At 32.6% G+C, this 14,930-nt stretch overlaps 2 protein-coding genes across 2 annotated transcripts in view; one reads left to right on the forward strand and one right to left on the reverse strand.

Annotated features, from left to right (window-relative positions):
- The window catches only part of LOC126772690 (ADP-ribosylation factor 6), a 35,462-nt gene extending 34,035 nt beyond the window's left edge, over positions 1–1,427 (reverse strand). The window contains exon 1 of the mRNA XM_050493152.1: positions 1,290–1,427. The gene's annotated coding sequence lies outside the window, so the exon portion shown is untranslated. The remainder of the gene's footprint in view (positions 1–1,289) is intronic.
- A 787-nt stretch (positions 1,428–2,214) lies between these two features.
- On the forward strand, positions 2,215–14,889 carry LOC126772390 (leucine-rich PPR motif-containing protein, mitochondrial-like). Its single transcript, XM_050492755.1, has 16 exons — positions 2,215–2,395; positions 2,753–3,094; positions 4,010–4,166; positions 4,512–4,621; positions 4,956–5,187; positions 5,618–5,824; positions 6,908–7,121; positions 7,785–7,997; positions 9,280–9,500; positions 10,355–10,531; positions 11,491–11,649; positions 12,050–12,264; positions 12,701–12,874; positions 13,155–13,377; positions 13,621–13,843; positions 14,587–14,889. Exons 1-16 carry the CDS (start codon positions 2,274–2,276, stop codon positions 14,757–14,759), a joined length of 3,162 nt encoding a protein of 1,053 aa, XP_050348712.1. The 5' UTR covers positions 2,215–2,273; the 3' UTR covers positions 14,760–14,889.
- Positions 14,890–14,930: the final 41 nt, after the last annotated feature.

Here is a 14,930-nt window from a genome sequence, read left to right on the forward strand (position 1 = left end):
CTTCTATAAAATGACTTTATAAATATACCTGGTTTTTGGTGAGAACTCATTATCACTATCAGGAAATATTTTAGACTTTTGATTTAAATTTATCCATATTAACAAATATACAATTTACAAAATCAATGACCTCATGTTTAGCAAGCATATGATATTTATATCAATACTAGATTAAGTATATAATATTCGTAGACATATTGGAGTCTCCAAAGCTGTGGATGTAATGATAATGTATTGTAACAGTAAAAAAATATATCTGTAGTAATATTAGTTTTCAGAAGTGTTACTTACCGAAAGTGAGGAAAATGTTCAATTATTAGATAAGTCTTAACTAGAAGTACAAAATAAACTTTTAAAATAATATAACTTTAGACCTACATATTTGCAGTATGCAATTTTTATATAATATTCTATAGTTGAAAATAATTGTTAGATTATTTAAAAGTTTGTTTTTTGCAAAAACAATATTTTAACTAGTCTTAGGAATGCAATTGACTATAATTAAAACTATTTTCAACATAACGTAACTTTAAAACCTGAATCAAAAATAAGGCAATTAACAACAACATATAAATGATTCTAATTGGACAAACTGTGATATTATTCTATGAATGCTTAATGAGTCATTAATTAATACTTGAGCTGAATTTAGTGTCTGCTGTAATCTTTTTTTTATTTTACATCATTAACAAATTTCTGGAGAAACTTTTTAATATATTGTCAAAAGTTTCATATAAGTTACAATTTGTTAAATTAATCTTTCTCAATATATTTTTCTTTTATGTATTTATTACAAGAATATTAATTACTTTTATAGATATGACTTCAATGTATCAATAATTATCTTGTTATTTATCATGTTATTTCAAAATTATATACATATCCATCGATTTAAATGATTATTTTTTTGAAATAGTAAACGTCATGATTCATCGGCGCGAAGGCGGTAACTAAATCATATTATACCATTTACTTTTCTGATTTCTAAAAACAAGTTGTTTTTAAAGGATTCTTAGTCGGCTATCATATAGCACACTTTTTTAATAATATAAAATTTTCTACGAGAGAAGTGTTTAAAAATAGGTAACAAATTAGTATAGGAGACTGTCACTGAATAAAAGGCGGAGCCTCATAGCTCGTCAGTCGTCAGCAGGCTTGGGCGATGGCGGTCAAATAACGGCCGGGTCGACAAATGATAACCAAACACAATTTACTTCACATGTCATGGAATTATCATTATTAAAACAAACAAAACGAAGAAAGTGATATAAATAAAAAATTTAACTTACCACATGACAAACGAAATTAACAATTCCTATAACTACCATTCACTCACAACACAAAACATTCCACATCCACGATTGACAATCAAAGTCACACTATAAGACGGAGAACACTAGCGCCACGTGTTTCGTAGCATCACCAGCCGAAAACGAAATTAATACTGTATTGTGAAGTTTCGCCGATTTACATGTAAACCAACCTTAAAAATACGGTTGATCGGATAATTGTCCAAACCAATATTTTAGGATGTCACGAGAATAAAAATGGAATAATTATTGTTTGTTTTATTTTCTAAAATCACATTTACATATTCATATAAATAAATAGAAAGTGTACGATGACATTTATCATAGTTTTTATAAAATTATAAAAATGGTTTTAGCCACTCAAGACAGTGTTAATATTTTATAAATAAAACAATTCCATGATATAATAATTCTATATTTAAATATTTTTGTTTATTTAATAAGGGTTTGTTAGCTGATGTTACATAAACTATGTCTTAATAAATTATGTACTACAACTAGAAGTATTTTACTCTTTAAATATTTTTTTGATAAAAGTGCAAAGGACATAAGCAACTATACCTATATGCGATATATACAAACGATTAACGTACTGCGATATAATATTATTTAAATATAAGGCATCCATACATTAATTTTATTATTGACAATATTTTCTTTAGACAGCCGAATGAAGCTGTATTGATAGCAAATTTTACCTTTAGATGTAATTTGTAGACTGTTAATATCTAATTATAACTGTATGTCATATTGGTGATTTTAAATTAATAAATAAAAAGATAGTGTGGATTACCTACTCTTTTATTTTTTATCTAATAGCGTCAATAGACTAGTTTCCTACATCTCTAATTTCTGTGTCTATTTCTTTTTCTTATCAAATGTCATTGTCAAATTTAAACGCGATTATTTATTAATTTTTAAGTTATTGTTTCGGGGAAATATATTTAAATAAAAAAATCTATAATGTTAATTCGCCATTTTATGAAATTGACAAGTACTGCAAGAGTCACAACATACAATAAGTTTTTCATACACAAGAAAATAACGCTATCACCATTATGTCGCTGTAGAAATATTCAAAACAGGTTATAAATTTGTTTATTTTTTTATTCTTAAAATATATTTTTATTTATATTTCATTCCATATATCCGTCCTGATTTCGCTCAGGAAGTATTAGATTCGCCCTTTGACATTTTATTAAAAAATTATATAAATAAACAAATATGATATAATCAGATGAAGCAAATGTACTGTCCTATAATGAACTATTCATGAGCTTATTAAAATAATTAATGATTAATTTATGTAATATCTTTGTAAAGTAATGGTACAAATTTTATAATTGAGTACCAAATACCAACTTATAGTGAGATTTTAGAGAACAAATCGATTGACGCAGAATGCCACATAAATTTACTCAAAAAAAAAACTGGAATTTCAGATTTTACTCAACCGAGAGAGGAACAAACGAAGCAAAGACACTTACTAACACAAATGATATAATATTTTCGGGAGGACCTTCGAAAGTATCTACAGGTCGTAGGAATAAATTATCCTCAGATGAACTACTTGAAAAGCTCATAGCTAATTTATCAACAGATATTCATCAAAAGAATAGAGTGTATAAAAATGACCTTATAGCGATTATTAATAAAATTAAAGAATTAAATATGTCATCAAAAAAACAAGGATTACTTTTATTGAATTGTGCTTCCGAGCTGCTTCCAGATGAAACGCCGAGTGTGAGAATGGCTTTAGTTGAACAAGCGTGGAATACTATAAAGTGAGCAACTGTATTTAATATGTTTTCAATAGAGAAATTTATGTAAGAAGTTTAAAATGGTGTAAATATGTTTTAACATTTGTAAATCATCAATACAATGATTGACATGCATTTCTTAAAAATACTACCTAACATTTAGTTAATTAAATAATAATGTCCTCCAGACCGATTTCGACCACAGTGGCCAATCTCAAGACAGATTAGCCAACTGAGCAGGAGATATTGTAGTGTACAAGTGTGTGCGCAAACACAGGTGCACTGTCCACTTCCTAACTCTTATAATCTGATGGGACAGCAATTCAATACGACTAGAAAGAGTTCAGGCACAGGACCAACATTCTTAAGTGATTTCTGAGAAACGGCAGTCCAATTTGTACTGTTTGTTTGTATGATTAATATAATCATCAAGAACAAGAAATGTTTGTGTTCTTTTTGCATAATTGGTTTATGCACAACATTGATAAATAAGATGAAAAAACAATATATATATATATATATATATATATATATTTTTTTTTTTTTTTTTTCTAATAAAAAAATTAATTACATTTTTACTATATCAATGTTAATGGGTACAAAAAAGTTTCTTGTTGGTTGTTTTCAGTAGAATCTTCATTCCAAACTGTTGGTAGCTTTACATCTTATAATAATAAATAAGCAATACTTGTATTTATATAAATTTATTTCACATACTATATATAGGTTTCTAAAGACTGCAATTTTCCACAAAAAATAATTATAAATAATTAAAATTAGAGCTAAGCGACGCTGGGCTGCCCAAATACTTTAATTAAATATTATAATTTACCTGAATAAAGGATATTTTGAATTTTTCCTTAATACTATTATTACACAAATTATTTAATATTGATATATGAGTGTGTTACATTAATATTTAATTATTTTTTATTTCAGGCCACATACAAAGTTTGATGTAGAACATTACAATGAACTCTTAAGGGCATACATTGCTAACAATAGAACTCTTACTGTTAGTTCGTTTGTCGCCCAGATGGGGTCAGTGAAACCTAATTTAACCACTTATGAACTTATATTAAGGACTTTGGGAGAGGTAAGCTACTAAGTTATAAACACAACAATAAGCCTGCAAATAAAAAAAGATTATTAAATTATATAATATGTATTTAGTCAAATAAACTCTTTTGTTAAATAGTCTATAACCTAATAAATTGTAAAAAATATAGAAGAAATAGATATATAGATTTATCAAGAAAAATATAATTCTTGCTTAGCAATGGACTTTGTCCATCTTCTTACAGAAACATAGTTACACACTCATGTACAAAAAAGACCTCACATAAACGCACAATTTAAAAACAGGAATCATAAAACCCGAAGACTAAAAATCTTACTATACCTCAAGCAACGAAACCATTATGTTAAATTTTGATTTTAGGCGGGAGATATAAATCAATGCACGGAAGTCATATCTAATATGAAGGCTCAAGGTTTACCGGCTACTGAACATGTATTCAACTCTTTGATTATTTGTCAAGGAAAGATGGGGTATGTATTGCAATAAATGTTAATGGATTAATTAATATGAATATTATGATTATGTAGGTAAAGTCTCCCTTCGAGATACATGTCACATGGTTTTGAAAAATGTGTACTGTTTTTGGGTTTAATATTTAAAGAAAACTAAATTACTAGATTGAAATTTATAACTTATATGATATATTAGAATGCAATAAATGAAATTTCAAGATTCTGTTTTTAAAAAAACAACAATTGATTTGCTATTTATTTTATCTCTGATTTTATTAATTTTTTAATCAAAATAGTTACATAATAAATAATTAAGAAGCAGAAATTTAATATTACTATTATTTTTTTTCAGGAAACTTGAGAGCATTCAAGAGATATTGACTATGATGAAGTCGCTCAAACTAGAATATTCTATAAATACATTAACAGCTACTGCTAGAGCTCTTGCTTTTAATAAAAAGAATGAACTACTTATTGATGAAATGGAAAAGGCAAAAAACATTGGAATCAAGTTTGACGAGATCCATATAATGGAGATTGTCAAAACATTAGCAGCTGTTACAAATTATGAACCAATACCACAAGTATTTTCTTTTGAATTTCATATTTTATTTAAATATGTGTAAAGTATTGCATACATTCTTAAGCCAATATTTGTTTTGAATGGAACATAATTCTATGGTTTGTTTTGTTGTTACAAATGATAGAAAATATCATCATAACAAATAACAATAATAACTATTGATCAATTACTACTGGTGGTAGGGCTTTGTGCAAGCTCATCTGGGTAGGTACCACCCACTCATTAGATATTCTACCGATAACAGCAGTACTTGGTATAGTTGTGTCCCGGTTTGAAGGGTGGGACATTAACAGGCTGTTACTGTTCAAAGTAATGTATCATAATTTCAATATCCACGTAATCTATTCAAATGAAATGTCAATTACATATTTGTGGCCATTAAATAATCTTTTATAGAATGATCGTAATATAAATCAATTTTACTATTTTAGGTATTAAAATACTTGCCGAGGGAAATACTTCAAACTCCATCGATAACTCCTTTTATGCAAAGTGTGTCAACGTTGCTGGTGTTTCAAAACCATCCAATGGTTGCGTTGGAGATTTATAAATGTTTGCCGTTGCCTTCATTTGGACCCAAAGATGACATGGGTTTGCATGGTAGAAGTCTCGTTAGGGACTGCGTGAAAGCATCCATGGTAAGTGTATTTTAGTATTTTAAAATATACTAGTTACAAGTCCCGGCGGCGCTCGGCTAGAATAATGGTCTATATAAAACGTTTATATTTTAATGCATATGTACAACTCTGTTTCGACTATTTAACGCCTTCAGTTCGAATGATTTTTCCGATATCTTCGACATTCACCGTGATATTTCAGTCAATTTACACTAAATCTTTAATGAATTATATATTATTCACGAGCCGAGATGGCCCCGTGGTAATTACGCGTGAATCTTAACCGATGATCGTGGGTTCAAGCCCGGGCAAGCACCACTGTGTTTTCATGTGCTTAATTTGTGATTACAATTCATCTCGTGCTTTACGGTGAAGGAAAACATCGTGAGGAGACCTGCATGTGTCTAATTTCACTGTAATTCTGCCACATGTGTATTCCACCAACCCGCATTGGAGCAGCGTGGTGGAATAAGCTCCATACCTTCTCCTTAAAAAGGGAGAGGAGGCTTTAGCCCAGCAGTGGGACATTCATAGGCTGTTACGGATATTATTTCATATACTATATATAAGCTTCTAAAGACTGTAATTTTCCACAAAAAATAATTATAATTACTTAAAACTAGAGCTAAGCGAGACTGGGTTGCCCAAGTGCTTTAATTAAATATTATAATCTACCTGAATAAAGGATATTTTGAATTTTTGCCAAATGTTATTATAACACATATGAGTAAAACAAACTCTGTTTCCACTGTTTAACGACTTATAGTCAGGGTTATTTTTTTCAAATATATATATTATATATATTTATATATAATATATATATTATATTTATATTTCGATATATAGTCAGGGTTATTTTTTTCAATATCTTTACCGTGATATTTCAGTCAATTTACACTAAACCATAATGAATTATATAATTCAACCTTTCAATCCAATTGTGAAGACGGTATGAAAATCCATTAAGTCGTAAGTAGTTATGCTAATTCATAAAATTATATCTCAATCCACTGCTTAATATATAAAATAAAGCTTTAAAAAGGTCTTCTGCTGATCAAAAGGAGAAACAATTATATTTATTCTATGTTAAAAATTGTTTTTCAGTCTTCGAGTGTCATCGCTCATATAACCCAAGAGCTGATGTCGTCTGGTCGGAACCCTATCGCTCTACAGAATGCAGCGGAAGCAGCTCTGCAGCTGGGGAAAATTCCACTCGCCCTGGACATGTTTACGCGCATGAAACACGTGGGTTTGCCGGTCAGACCACACTACTTCTGGCCTATCTTCATACACACTTCTAAGACTTATGGAGAGAAGGGTAAATTTTGTGTCATATTTGAAACATTTATTGGCGCGTTTTAAGAGTAGGACTCGTAGGTCGTAACTGGAAACAGTATGACTCTCTTATGACGTCCGCCCCCCTTTCCGCTATCGCTCTCTTACTACCTTGTGTGAGCGTGGCTTGTTAACAATATATCTCGTTTCTGTGTTATATACACACTGGTGGTAGGGCTTTGTGCAAGCTCGTCTGGGTAGGTACCACCCACTCATCAGATATTCTACCGCAAAACAGCAATACTTGATATTGTTGTGTTCCGGTTTGAAGGGTGAGTGAGCCAGTGTAATTACAGGCACAAGGGACATAAAATCTTAGTTCCCAAGGTTGGTGGCGCATTGGCTATAAGCGATGGTTGAAATTTCTTACAATGCCAATGTCTAAGGGCGTTTGGTGACCACTTACCATCAGGTGGCCCATATGCTCGTCCACCTTCCTATTCTATAAAAAAAAAAAAAAATATGTTTTTTATAAAAATATGAAAAAATAATTTGATTATATTTATGAAACTATGTTTTTATTTACGTTATTCTTTCATTATAAATTCTTTTAACGTCCGTTGATCTCGCTGTCTTATATTTGCATGCCGTTTCGTCATTGCAACATTTAATGATATAGAATAAATTTGTGATTTATCTTCTATAGGTATAATGAACACACTATCGACAATGGTGGCCATGGAAGTGAAACCAGACTATGAGACTATAATAGAGTATATATTACCATTTGTCAGTTTTACATCCCCACAGAATCTGATGAAGAAGTTTCTAGAAACAGGACTGACAGTCACAAGCGTGTTGACACCGATGATGGTTACATTGTTGAATACGGGGCAGGTTCGAGCGGCTAGTGAAATATGTTAGTATTGACTTTTTATAAAGTTCTCACTGAGGCTTATTTATGAAACCAATCTAGCCATATTTTACCTACAATGTGGGTACCTTCAAGTCTAGAGTGAATAGGCATCTTCTAGGCAAGCCCGCTCCATCTTAGACTGTATCTCACTTTTCATCAGGTGTGATAACAGTCAAGCGCTAGCCTATACATTAAAAAAAAGCCAACAGCACAGGATATATTATAGTAAAAGTGTGTGTGCACAAATGAAGGTGTATATATACCCCCACTCTAATATTTCACGTCTCAGAAAGCATATTTATTATTATATACGATTGGCTTAATTGAGCCGGTTGGCGTATTTGGTAGATACTTGCCTTTCACGCCGACGGTTGTGGGTTCGATTCCCACCCAGGACAGACATTTGTATGCAGGTACATGTCTGTTTGTCCTGAGTCTGGGTGTAATTCTATATAAGTATATATTTACAAAAGAAAACTAGTATATGTAGTATATCAGTTGTCTGGTTTCCATAGTACAAGCTCTGTACAAGCTTAATTTGGGATCAGATGGCCGTGTGTGAAAAATGTCCCAGGATATTATTATTATTATTATTATATATAAATGTGGTTATATTTCATCCTACATCCCAATTATCTCAAAAGTTTTTTTTAATCACGGAACATGAGATGAAATATGTCCATCCTATTCCAATCGAAGGAGGTGTAAAGATAAACAGACCTCGGACTTACATATTCCACACATTGCAAAGTTTCTATAAGGACTTCGCCGACATACAAAACGTATTTTTTTTTTGAGAATCCGTAATGAATACCTTATTCAAGATTTCGGCCAATGATATCGCGTCAATTTTATGTCAAATTTGTTTATTTGCCTTTACAACTCTTGTGGTTGGAATTGGATAAACAAATTAATCGCTTGGAACCTTAGCTGATAATTTGCTTGATATGAAGTACACTGAAGGTGGAGAACCAATGACATAGAGCATATTATAGTGGTTAAACGATGATGATAAAATAGTCACATTAATATATACGTGTTTATAATTCATCTCGTGCTTGACGGTGAAGGAAAACATCGTGAGGAAACCTGCATGTGTCTGATTTCATTGAAATTCTGCCACATGTGTATTCTACCAACCCGCATTGGAGCAGCTTGGTGGAATAAGCTCCAAATGTTCTCCTCAAAAGGGAGAGGAGGCCTTAGCCCAGCAGTGGGACATTAACATTAATATCGCTTCTAATTGTATTAAGAAACTTTTTAACATCCATTTATATGTCCACAGGTGAATTATTCCAAGGGAAGGTAGACGCAGATGCTTTATTACAACCATTATTAAAAGGCTATTTGATCAGTTCAGACACAAAGTCCACTATTCATGTATTGGAGGACATAACGTCCAAAGCCTCAGAGAATGACAAAGATTGGGTCGGTAGGTTCCTATGTGTTTGTATGAGTAAGAAAAAAGTCAAAGAAGATACGAAAGAAATCTTATATTTAGTTAAGGTAAGGTTTTAAAACGAAATTTATTAAAAGAATAGCAACTATTTATAGATTAGAATACAGGAATTTCAACCGATGATTCAGAGTTCAAGCTCGTGTAAGCAATAATGTTTTTTTATGTACTTAATATGTGTTTTTGATTCGTATTGTGCTCGGCTGTGATGGAAAACATCGCGAGGAAACCGGCATGTGGTGGATGAAATCTACCACGTGTGTCCAGCAACTCGCATTGTAGCATAATGGTGGAGTAAGCTGCAAACCTTGTCCTCAAAAAGGAGAGGAGGCCTCAGTGGGACATTTACAGGCTATTACTTTAAAGCACATTAGTTTATTTCGATTTATATTGTTATGTGCTGATTTGAGAGCTGCGTGATTCTGTGGAATTACTACGAAACTAGTTTTGAATAATACAAATTATAATAGCAAAATTACTCAACGTGGAAATTTGTTCCTTTTAATTGAACTGATATCTCTATAAAATATGAAATAATTTGACATGATTATCACTATAACGACCATCTCGTTACCACCCAGTGGTAAGGACGCGTGAATCTTAACCGATGAACGTGGGTTCAAACCCGGGCAAGCACCTCTGAATTTTCATGTGCTTAATTTCTGTTTATAATTCATCTCGTGCTTTTCGGTGAAGGAAAACATCGTGAGGAAACCTGCATGTGTCTAATTTCATCGAAATTATGCCACATATGTATATCACTAACCCGCATTGGAGCAGCGTGGTGGAATAAGCTCTAAACCTTCTCCTCAAAAAGGGAGAGGAGGCCTTAGATCAGCAATTGGACATTTACAGGCTGTTACTATTACTATAACTGTAAACAATTAATTGTATTTATTTCAAGGCCTTGCAAAATTCGCAATTAAGAATATCAACCTCCGCAGCCGACTATTGCATCTCTCAAATACCGGAAAATCAAGGGAATGATAACACAGAGAGTCTTAAAGACGCTCTTATTGCGATCACAGATGACAGATTGATAGATGATGGAGAGTTCTTCGTTCAACGCATACCACATCCAGTAAGTTAATATCTGATAATGACCTTTCACGAGTATAGAAGTTATGATAATACTTGGGACTTTTACATTTAGACAGACTAGGCATTAGAATGTAAGTTTTCTTGTTCGATATTTTTTATAATCGTTGTATTTAGTTAGGCAGCGGTGTTTAGTTATACATTGTTTCCTCTCTTTCTGTAATCAAGCTAAAGAAGGAGACGCGGCATTCTATAAGTAATACCTAATTAATGGGTAAAGGCTAAGGCTAAAGGCTAAGGCTAAGGCTAGGCTTAAGTTCAATCAATAAATCAATTAATACAGAACTTTTTCTTGCATTGGAATTAGTACTTTGTGTACGGCTTTAATTTTTGGCTAAAGTCTTTTGTATGTCTTTCCACTGCCTTCTGCCTATAGCAATCTTCTCTAGTTGGTATCATGTGTGAAATATACCTGTCTGCCTCTCTACCATTCTTGTTACTTAATTTTTCTTGGGTTTTTGTAACATGATTATGATCTTCGAACTTTGGTAGGTCTGAGAAAACCTTGTATTTTGGTTTCTATAGTGCTATATCATATTATGGTGAATTAGTGGTGTTTTGAAATTGATCAAGTTTATTTATATTAGAATTATATATAAAATATTTTAGTTATATTAGAATGAATAACATATTGGCGGTTTTTCTTTTAAATCACTTATTTATAATAACTGGAAAACTATTATTCGCATTCCAAACGAATTCTGAAGAATATTGTAGCACCTTTGATAATTGCTTACTTAGTTAAGATTAATAAAATGGACAAGAAAAAAAAAGTTATCAAAATAATGAAGCTTAAAACATGTTAAAACGTATATTATTTAATATTATCGCAATAAAAAATTAATATTCTTTAAATTATATTGTTTAATAAGAATTTTGATTTTATAAATCAGTATTCAAGATCACCAAGAATGTTTAAATTTTTACACTTATCTTAAACAGAAACAAATGAATGAGGCGGCTCTGAAAGCCCATCTAGTGGAACTGGAAGCGAAGGGTATGAACACGCGTGGTGTTCTCCGAAAATTACTCCAGCAGTACTGCAGGGAGGGGAACCTGGCTGCGGCTCGGGAAATACTAGATAAATGCCAAACGGAAGGGGTAAGTTCATTCTGATTGCTTTAGTCAGTAATGGCAGTCCTAACGAGTGAAACATACATTATATAATAAGGATTGATTATTTTTATGTATTAATAAATACGAATTATGTATATATACTTATATCTTGAATTTTACTTGCAATAACGAATAAAAAGTTTAGCCGTAAGTGCCACGTTGAGTTAAACTTTTGAGTGGCGATGTTCTCCTGATCGACTTGGGTTCTCAATAGACAATAGAATTTTACTTACTATTTCCTCACTCATAATACGCGTTCGCATTCCAATATGCCAATTAAAGTACTTAATACAATGCGTTTTGAGTATACGCACTATTGAGTTTTTATCACAACTAAGTAAGACTGATGACCGTCTATCATCAAAACTGTTCTATATTTGTTTAGGTTTTCCTATCAGCCGGTATGAAGGCATCAATTTTCGACCTCCATGTCAAGTTGGGAGAGTTGGATTTAGCGGAAATCGCTCTAGCGGATCTAAACAAGACATCGCCGAATTTCACTCTAGACGAATACAAAGTGATAGATTTTGCCACTTTGATGGTGTACAGGAAGAAGATTAAGAAAGCGTTCGAGCTTATCAATGAACAATCTAAGAAAAGGTTGGTAAATTTTGTATGACTTGTATTAATCTTGTATTTGTACGAGTGAAGTGTTTCTCATCTCTTAGCCCATTTGATCTTCTTGATAGGAAGTTACAAATAATAGCACAGATGTATATAACACTTCTCAAAAACAAACAAAGGAAAAAGTTCAAGTGCCGCCAACCTTAGAGTCTAAACTGTTTTATCTCTACTGAGTTCAATTAAACACAAAACATTATTTATTTTATTTATTTTGAACAATTAATACATATCATAAACAATATATATAATATAATAATAGCTTTTAAAGAATTTAACGATAATGCTTTGTGCATTAATGTTTATCGGCGAATAGCTTACAAGATTGTGGTATCCACCAAAATGACCTGCATATAGCCACCATTTCGAATCATATTTACCGAATAATTAAATAACTTGCATAAATATTCAACAGACGGATAACAGGCGGCCGTAACATATCGATGAACTGCTGGCGGCTGATGGACGCGACGGCGGCGCAGGGCTCGCCCGCCGACGCGCGCCGCATGCTCGAGCTGCTCACGTCGCTGCGCTACTGCCGCGCCGACAACACCGTGCTCGGCCCGCTCGTGCGCGTGCACTTGAAGAGGTACGACTTTAGTATAATCGTCCTGCTCGAGTGACTACTGGTAGAGAGAGATAGAACATTCCAGATAGACAGAATGTTCCAGAACAAAAATCTTTTATTAGAAACACGGTAAAATCCGGTCCTCGCTTGATTGCGCGGGCAGTTCGACGCAATTGTCATCTTCCTATTGTTGTCTCGTTCTCTTAATTACTAGTAGAAAGAGAGAGAGAGAGGGATAGTTTCTGTTCGCAATGGTTCTAAGTATAGTGCACACATATATAACATTACATTTACTTTACAGTGGTAACATTGAAGAAGCTGTTAAAGAATTCGTAAGATTATCTGAAAAGTACAAGAAAACTCCGCTTAAACACGAGCTATTATGTAAAGTATTGAAAGCAATGAGTGACGGAAAGACTGAAGATACTTTCATAGAGAATGAGAAAGCTAATGGAAAACTCAATCGATTCGTACAAACTATACTCAATGTTAATAAACAAATACACGGACCTGGCGATGTTCAAGTGAGTAATTTTGATATTGGCGTTGTTCAGATGATACGCTTTAATTTCGAAATGTGTTGAAAGAATTATTGAACAATGTTTTGAGTAAAACGCTCTCTGTTGAAGTAAAAGATGCCTTTATTTTTATATGTAATAATAGATCAGCCTAAACATTACACAAAGAATATTTTGGTCGATTTACTCATTTTATTTTATACAACTTAAGTCAAAACCAATGAACCAAAACTTAATTGTTTTTTCCAGCTAACTTTAATAGCAGCTCTAGCAGATGTTGGTTATAAGAAGACGTTACGTAAATTATTCCTTGATCCGACGATAAAGTTCCACCCAGACGCCTTGATGCGTCACTGCGAGAGGTTCGCTGATGAGAAGAAAGTGGAAGCGTTAGAAGCTATAGGGGAATGTGCTCGGGACTTGAGACATATTGACGTTGAAGAAATATATAACATGATTTTGGATGTCTTCCGTAAGTATGAGTGTCTTTCATACTATCAGTTACATATTTAAGTATTTTTTATCAATCTTATAAGTAACGGATTTAGATAAACATCAGATAATTAATTTGTAGAAAGAACAATAATATTTGAGAAAAAATTAAACCAAGCGTTCAATCTGTTTAATATTATCAAATCAAATCGAAATAACTTACAAATCATTACTTACTACATTTTATTTAGAAGGTTGTACAAATTTTTTAAACCACATTGATCAGATTACCATTTTTTTATTCGAAATTGGATGATAGTCGAAGCTGTGTAGAAAAAGACTGCCTCGTTGGTCTAGCGGCTTGATGTAAGGCCGCAGACCCGGAGGTCCTGGGTTCAATTCCCGGGTTGGGCCAATAAAGTAGCAGCCCGGAGTCTGGAAGTTGGAAGTGTGTACACTCCCATGCCTCGGAAAGCACGTAAAGCCGTTGGTCTTGCGCCTGAACTCTACGGTCTGGTCGGATTGCCGTCCCATCGGATTATGAGAGTTAGGAAATAAAGAGTGCACCTGTATTTGCGCACATACTTTTGCACTATAATATCTCCTGCGTAGTTGGCTAATTTCTCTTGAGATTGGCCGCCGTGGCCGAAATCGGTCTGGAGGACATTATAGAAAAAGAAAGAGCAAATTGCTTCGACAAATGCATTCTTTGTAAGTCTATTATATACAAGTGATTGATTATGTTTTCTTACTTTTAATACAATATTTTCTACCCATTTTTAGAACGTGACGACAAATGCCAAGAAGCTTTATCGTTGTGGTACAAAATGCAAGAGAACGAGATAATTCCGTCGCAGAAATTCGTTAAAAACCTTTGCTCAATGTGCAAGGCAAATAACAAACATATCCCGTCAGATCTATCTATATTCCTCGATAAGAAAATGAAGAATGCTTAAATTGTATAAGGCTTAAGGCGGTTTGTTGTAAAGGTGTACTTGTTAAAATTGTTAAGTGCGCACTCGCACTGTGTGAAAATTTAAATTGTTGATATCTGTGATATTTTATTTATTACATTAATTAATACGATATAGTAGTTTTATTTATTGGATTTTTATTTAAAAAAAAAA

The sequence above is a fragment of the Nymphalis io genome, chromosome 1 (genome assembly GCF_905147045.1).
Source record: "Nymphalis io chromosome 1, ilAglIoxx1.1, whole genome shotgun sequence".
Lineage (NCBI taxonomy): Eukaryota > Metazoa > Arthropoda > Insecta > Lepidoptera > Nymphalidae > Nymphalis > Nymphalis io.